General features: G+C 41.6%; 1 protein-coding gene across 1 annotated transcript in view; it reads right to left on the bottom strand.

Annotated features, from left to right (window-relative positions):
* Positions 1-285: 285 nt before the first annotated feature.
* The window catches only part of SMS (spermine synthase), a 51,661-nt gene continuing 45,170 nt past the window's right edge, over positions 286-6,776 (bottom strand). The window contains exons 10-11 of the mRNA XM_029241142.1: positions 2,244-2,359; positions 286-799 (exon numbers count right to left, since the gene is read on the bottom strand). Coding sequence (XP_029096975.1) covers positions 760-799; positions 2,244-2,359 — 156 coding nt within the window. The 3' untranslated portion in view covers positions 286-759. The remainder of the gene's footprint in view (positions 800-2,243; positions 2,360-6,776) is intronic.

Genomic DNA, 6,776 nt, shown 5'->3' with positions numbered 1-6,776 from the left:
TTCTGACTTTCAACTTTACAGTAAGGCCAAATCTTTTCCTATCCTTAGGTCAATTTTATAACGAAGAACTGGTGAATGTAATAGGTTGTGTGTCATTTACCACGGTGGTAAATGAAGTCATTACTGCTGTTCAAAAAAGGCCCTAAGGCCATCCTATTAGAAAGAGATAAATGGCACCGAGTGATATAACAGAACTAAAAAAAGACCAAGGAGACATCTTTGTTCTGTGAGATCAGAAGCGAGAAAGAGAAGACCTGGCTGAAATAAAACAACAGACACATGAAATTTCTCATTTGTAATTTTAATCGAAAGCATTGCTATTCATTTTTTAAAGTCTTTCCTTATAAGCACCAAATTTTAATACCTATGTCAATTTGGGGGGAAAAGAAACTCCCGTCAAGAGCTTCCCTCCAGAATAAAACAATGATGTTCATTCTTCCAAACAATCAAATTCGAAGTCTACCAAAACAGAAACAAAAGAAGCCCACACAGAAAAACAAAAACAAAAACAAAAATCACATTCTAGAGGTTCAGTGCATTTAGCAGCCTTCACTGTGCTGTCTAATCATCCTTCAAAAAAATAACACCCTAGTTCACCAAAATATACATTTTCCATTTGATTTTTAAATTAAAAAATAATTAAAAAAAGGAAACTTGAAGGAATTCACAACTAATTGCCTGACTCCTTTCGATGTCATGTACAGCATATGAAGGTCAGGAAGGCTATTTGCAGCACACATGATTAGGGGAAACTGATTTTCAAGGTTTAGCTTTCTTCCAAACAGTGTAAAATACCCACCTGCACAAGGAGTCAAGGAATAAGAACAGGTAATTCAAGGAAAAACAGGCATCACTTCAAATTTGTTTACTGGCCTACAAACTGGAAGACGGATGAAAGCTTCAGAGCTTACAGCACTGTGGTAATCAGAATGAAGGCCTCTTAAACAAGGGCACTTTGCAGCCAGGATGCCCACCACCTGTGACGTCGCGGGGTGGGGAGGGAGGGCAGCAGGTGAGCAAAGAAAAGATTAAAGGGACACAAATATCCTCTCAGGTAACACTTCTGCTTCCAAGGACTCTAAAATGTTTTGGGGAATTAACAAGAGAGGAGAGACAAAGACAAGAGGGAGGTGAGAAGTGGGGTGGGGGGGATGGGAGGAAGAGAGAAAGGAGGGAGGTGGGAGAAGAGGGAGCTAGGAAGAGAAGGGGGAGAAAGGTGGAAGGATGGAGAGGAAAGAGGAACCAGAGGGGAGCCAGAGGGCGAAAGCCTTTCCTCCAGGTGTCATCAACTGCTTTCTAAAGTCTTTCAATGTATAAAGAAGAGCTGGAAAAAAAAAGAGAAGAGCTGGCTATAACGAATGCTCTGGCTATAACGAATGCTCTGGAGAGGAACCCTGATGAACATGCTCACCTGTTCGCCAGGGAGAGGTGTCAAAGCTCTCCACGGGCCAGAAGGAACCTGGCAGCCGCTCCTCCCTGGGAGACTGTCATGGTCACAGAGCTCAGGCTAGCAGGCAGCCATGAAACCTGCTCTCACAGGAAGCTAGACCCTGCCACCTCCGGTATGGTAGCTTTGGTCTACAGACCACAGTCCGGTTTTTAGGAGGAAGAAATGCACTATAAATTTCCAATGACAATGCTTTCATTTGGCATTTCTCTGGGTTCTTTTCTTATTTCCCTGGACTAACTTTACTAAGTGGAACTAATGGAGAACATCAACATTAACTTTATGATGCCCACTATTATTTTTAGCTCTATCTCTACTGCAAATCAGAATCAAGTGAAGTGTAGAAACTAATATTAAAGTCGGGTAATTTTAACATAAAAGGACAATGAGCTTCTTCAGTCAGCCTGCTCCAGCTGGGACGGTGTCTAGACTGGGGCTTCTGAAGCTTTAAAGTGCACATCAATCTCCTGGCAGGCTGGTCAAGACAGGTCACCGGGCCCCACCCTCCAGTGTTTCTGACTGGGCAGCAGGCTGGGGCAGGGCTCGAGAAACTAGTTCCCAGGGGATGCCACAGGTCTGGGGACTGCCTGTGAGAACCAGTGGTGCCAGACCATTAAAACCACCTGAGAAGCTGTGTCAGGCCACACCCCAGCATCTGAGGGGCTGGGGGTGGGGGTGGGGGAGAACCAGGGCCTTACATGTACTATACAACTAATTCTGTTTCTTTAAAATGTTAAGCAGGCATGATATTTACATAGAGGTTCTGATTTGGCAACACAATGTGGTCAAAGGATACAATTCCAAGTATGAAGGGACACAGACAATCTCCTTCGAGAATTCCACAGGACAATACAGGTGCCCCAGCTGTTCTTCATAGAGTGACAGGGCTTCAGTCAAATTGACACAGTTTCCCTAAATCAAAGAGAGAAAAGCAAACAATAGGATTCTTAAGTCCTACTGAACGTCCCACTCATTTGAAGGTCTCTAATAAATGAGCAATTCTAGCTTTAGATAAAAGTTCAGCTCTGAAAATAAGGTTTCTGTACTTTCACAAATTGCACTGAGTTCTATTTATAGATCCATTAGCTCATTATCCTTCTACCTCATTTACCAAGCCATTTCAAATTATTCGAGTATGAAGCAACAGAAACCAGTGAGACCAATTTCTCATTAGTGACACAGTCATTGTATCAACACCATGCAATTAGCAAAGATTCATACACATAACCCATTCAAAATAGTCACCACTGTGTTGAGAATGAAGTATCAAAAAGATAATGTTCTTGGCTTCCAGAAACTACAACCCTCTTAAGAGTCTAAGATGTCGACACAGAACTATATTCACACCTCTGTGCTTTCCCCCAAAATCTGTGATTTATTTTATTTATTTCAATAAGAGAACAAAAGTCTATTCAGGATGTATACACTAAGGATATTCCCCAGTTCTACTCTTTATCAAACATTTTCTCTTGACTTCATTGTTCTAATTTTTCTCCCTTTTTTGCCACCCCTTTTCTGTCTCCCGAGCAGGTAGGAGGGCTCAATGAAATATAGTGGAAGTCTGCTGGGAAAGATTTATTTTTTGAAATGTGTTCTTTTTTTAAACTCTTGAAGTATAGCTGATTTACAATATTGTGTTAGTTTCAGCTGTACAGCAAAGTGATTCAGTTATATATACTATATATATTATTATATATTATATATATAGATATAGATATCTATATATATATATCTTTTCAGGTTATTTTCCATTATAGGTTATTACAAGATATTGCATATAGTTCCCTCTGCTATACAGTAGGTCCTTGTTTATCTATTTTATATATAGTAGTTTGTATCTATTAATCCCAAACTCCTAATTTATCCCTCCTCCTCCCTTTTCCCCTTTGGTAACTATAAGTTTGTTTTCTATGTCTGTGAGTCTGTTTCTGTTTTGTATATAGATTCATTTGTATGTTTCTTTTGTGGTACGCAGGCCTCTCACTGTTGTGGCCTCTCCCATTGCGGAGCACAGGCTTCAGACGCGCAGGCTCAGTGGCCATGGCTCATGGGCCCAGCCGCTCCGTGGCATGTGGGATCCTCCCAGATGGGGGCACGAACTTGTGTCCCCTGCATTGGCAGGCGGACTCTCAACCACTGCGCCACCAGGGAAGCCCTGTATTAATTTTTAGATTCCACATATAACTGATATTTGATTCTGGACAATCAAGGATAAATACAGTGACCCAGCTCCTTCAACTTTCTTCCAGCCTCCAACTTAGATAGGATATGTGGAGCTGCAGCAGCCACTCTAGGACCATTAAAAAAAAAAAAAGGTGAAGAGAATCAGAAATGCTGGCCAAGACACAGGAGAGCTGCTGAATGCATACAGTATCTGCATAATTCTACAGCAGTGATTCTCAATCTTTAATGTATGTATGAATCATAGGGGGCCTTATTAAAATGAAGATTTTCATTCAGTAGATCTGGGGTAGGGTTTATCATTTGAGCACAATTTTCCCCCAAGGGCTTTTCATAATGGATTTAGAAAACAAGATGGATATTTAATACCAACTTTTTCCTCTTAACCTCTAAAATTCTTATATATTTATTTATTTATTTTATTTGGTTGCGCAGGTCTTGGTTGCGGCAGGCGTGCTCCTTAGTTGTGGCACATGTACTCCTTAGTTGTGGCCAGCAGGCTCCTTATTTGCAGGTCACCAGCACCTTAGTTGCAGCACATGTACTCCTCAGTTGTGGCTGGTGGGCTCCTTAGTTGTGGCTTGAGGGCTCCTTAGTTGCAGTTTGCTGGCTCCTTAGTTGCAGCTCACAGGCTCCTTAGTTGCAGCATGCGAACTCTTAGTTGCGGCATGCATGTGCGATCTAGTTCCCTGACCAGGGATCAAACCTGGGCCCCCTGCATTGGGAGCGTGGAGTTTTAACCACTGTGCCACCAGGGAAGTCCCAACCTCTGAAGTTCTTAACATTTGGAAGACAACTGAATATATGTGCTGATCACATTCCTTCATAAGAACTTTGCTATCAATTTGCCTCAAAATAGCCAAGTATAATGTAAGATGAAAATTATTCACATATAATAAAGCAGCCTGCGATATAAGCGTTCCTGAGGATGGCTTTCAAAACCAAAGAACTAGTCAGTCACGGGCAAGTGGGTAGACAGAACTATTCCAAGGGCTGGCCTGGGCGGTTTTAACGTAGCACATTCGCTCAGCACATCGTCATCCTTCAGTGCCAGCCTGTTTAGTAACCCATCATCTAGGGTCCTGCAGTGGGAACTGGCCAAAGTGCCCTTGGCCAGCATATAATTTGGTTTCAACATCAAGTTCACCATGAGAGTACATAAACACCACATGTGTAATTTAAGATTCACAAATAGAAAACACTGCCCGGTTGTTTTTAGAACACCTCACTACCGGGGAAGCTATAGAATGGAAATGCCACCAAGGTTCACAGTTCAAGGTTTTCCTTGCCATCTTAAAAATGACACCACACTCTCTCTTTACAGAGGGTATATGGGAAGTCCTCCTTACAAAGAATGTGGTAAAGAAATAGGATAGTTTCAATTTATGCTTCCCCAAAATTGTCAAAAAGCAGTTTAAAAAAGAAAAAAAAAACCCAGATACCTACCCAAAAAAAGTAATGTGATACATTTCACTTTTCTATGTATTTAAATGGAACTACACTGTTCTTTTCTTACGACACATGGAGGATGCATAATAACAATCTAATAGCAAAGAATTAAGAAGTTTCTCCTTGCCTCATGTTAGCTGTGGGTGACACTTGCTTTATTACTTTATAGATTTTAGTTCTGTTTGTATCTTTTACACAGCTTGTGTGATTTCTATAATATAAAAAAGTCTGGACTTCCCTGGTGGTCCCGTGGCTAAGACTCTGCGCTCCCAAAGCAGGGTGCCCGGGTTCGATCCCTGGTCAGGGAACTTGATCCCACATGCGTGCTGCAACTAAGAGTTCGCATGCCGCAACTGAAAAGATCCCACATGCCGCAACTAAAAAAAAAAGTCTGGAAGAATACCTCCTTAAGGACACCATTTTTATCTAGTTCAAAAGCAAGCAAAAACAATATGATGATTTAGCAGATCACACATGTGTAAAACATCTATAAAGAAAGCACAAGAGTAACTGAAACAAAAAAATCACACTAAATAAAAATGGGTTACTTCCAGAAGGCGGGAGGGGATTAGGGAGGAATGCAGACGAGTCAAGCGTACTGGTAACATCCATGACTGCGGGGGGACGGGGAAGTTAATATCTTTGTATCATAACTAATATGAATATCACACACATATTTTTGTACTTTGAAATAACCTACAGTTTTTTTTATAATGGGGGGTGGGGGGAACCTGCCTCCTAGTCCCACAAAAGCAATTCTTCCCTGGATTCAAATTCCCCTAGCCTGCCAGCGGTGGATCGATGAATCCTCACACATTCCAGGACGCCTTCTCCAGTTCTGTGGCCCACAGACAAGGCTGTCTTCAACCAGCCACAGTGACACTAGTGACATCATGAACTTGCCATTGTGATGCAAGCAGTTTTAGGCAGGAACATTTAGCTTTTGTCAGTCACCAAGTTAACAAGCCAAACAACATTTTTGTCCCATCTTTAACCATACTCCATTTCTAAGCTACAGGCTCAGGGAAGGGGGATGGGTGTGAATTAAAGGTATCTCCTGAGCATACCACGTGGTAGTTTTTGAAAGTATTACACTGTGGGAATGACACCAGTACATACTGAGTCAAACCACACTGCAGCTCTTGACTCCTGCTTCTTCAAAGGCCTACGCCCCCTTGTTTCATATGACACATTCAACCACCCAACATACTGTGGGATTCCTGGGTATCATAAAAAGAGATCGCCTTGAGTTTCCAACTATAATGAATGCGGGGGTGGGAAGGATGTCCTAATACATCTTTTGGACGATGCTTAGAAACCAGCACAGCCTTAAGTATTTAAGGTGATTTTTAGTAAAAGTTGGCTGGCGAAGGCCAGGTTAATCAAAGCCTGAATCATTAGTATTTAGGAATGGGTGGGGATGATCTGTCAAGTAAGCCTTTCTATTAGTTGTCCATACTGAGAAAGCGGTTCCCCAAGGAAGCAGTGTACCAGGTAAATACAACAAAAGAAAACACTCGTGCTTTCTTCCTAACGGTACCTATTCTCTACTATAAACTGACTGGTTTGCAGTAGATCCAAATTGTTTTCAGTCACTTTTGATTAAAGATGTCAGAGCCTCACATTCTCCCCAACTTAAGCTCCATGAGACTTCTATTTGCAGAAACATAAAAAGAACCAAATTCTATCAATATATGCT

This window comes from Monodon monoceros, unplaced genomic scaffold, assembly GCF_005190385.1.
Source record: "Monodon monoceros isolate NGI ecotype Baffin Bay Population unplaced genomic scaffold, NGI_Narwhal_1 Super_Scaffold_22, whole genome shotgun sequence".
Taxonomy (NCBI): Eukaryota; Metazoa; Chordata; class Mammalia; order Artiodactyla; family Monodontidae; genus Monodon; species Monodon monoceros.
Note: the sequence above shows the minus strand (reverse complement) of the source record. Positions and strands in the feature narration are given on the sequence as shown.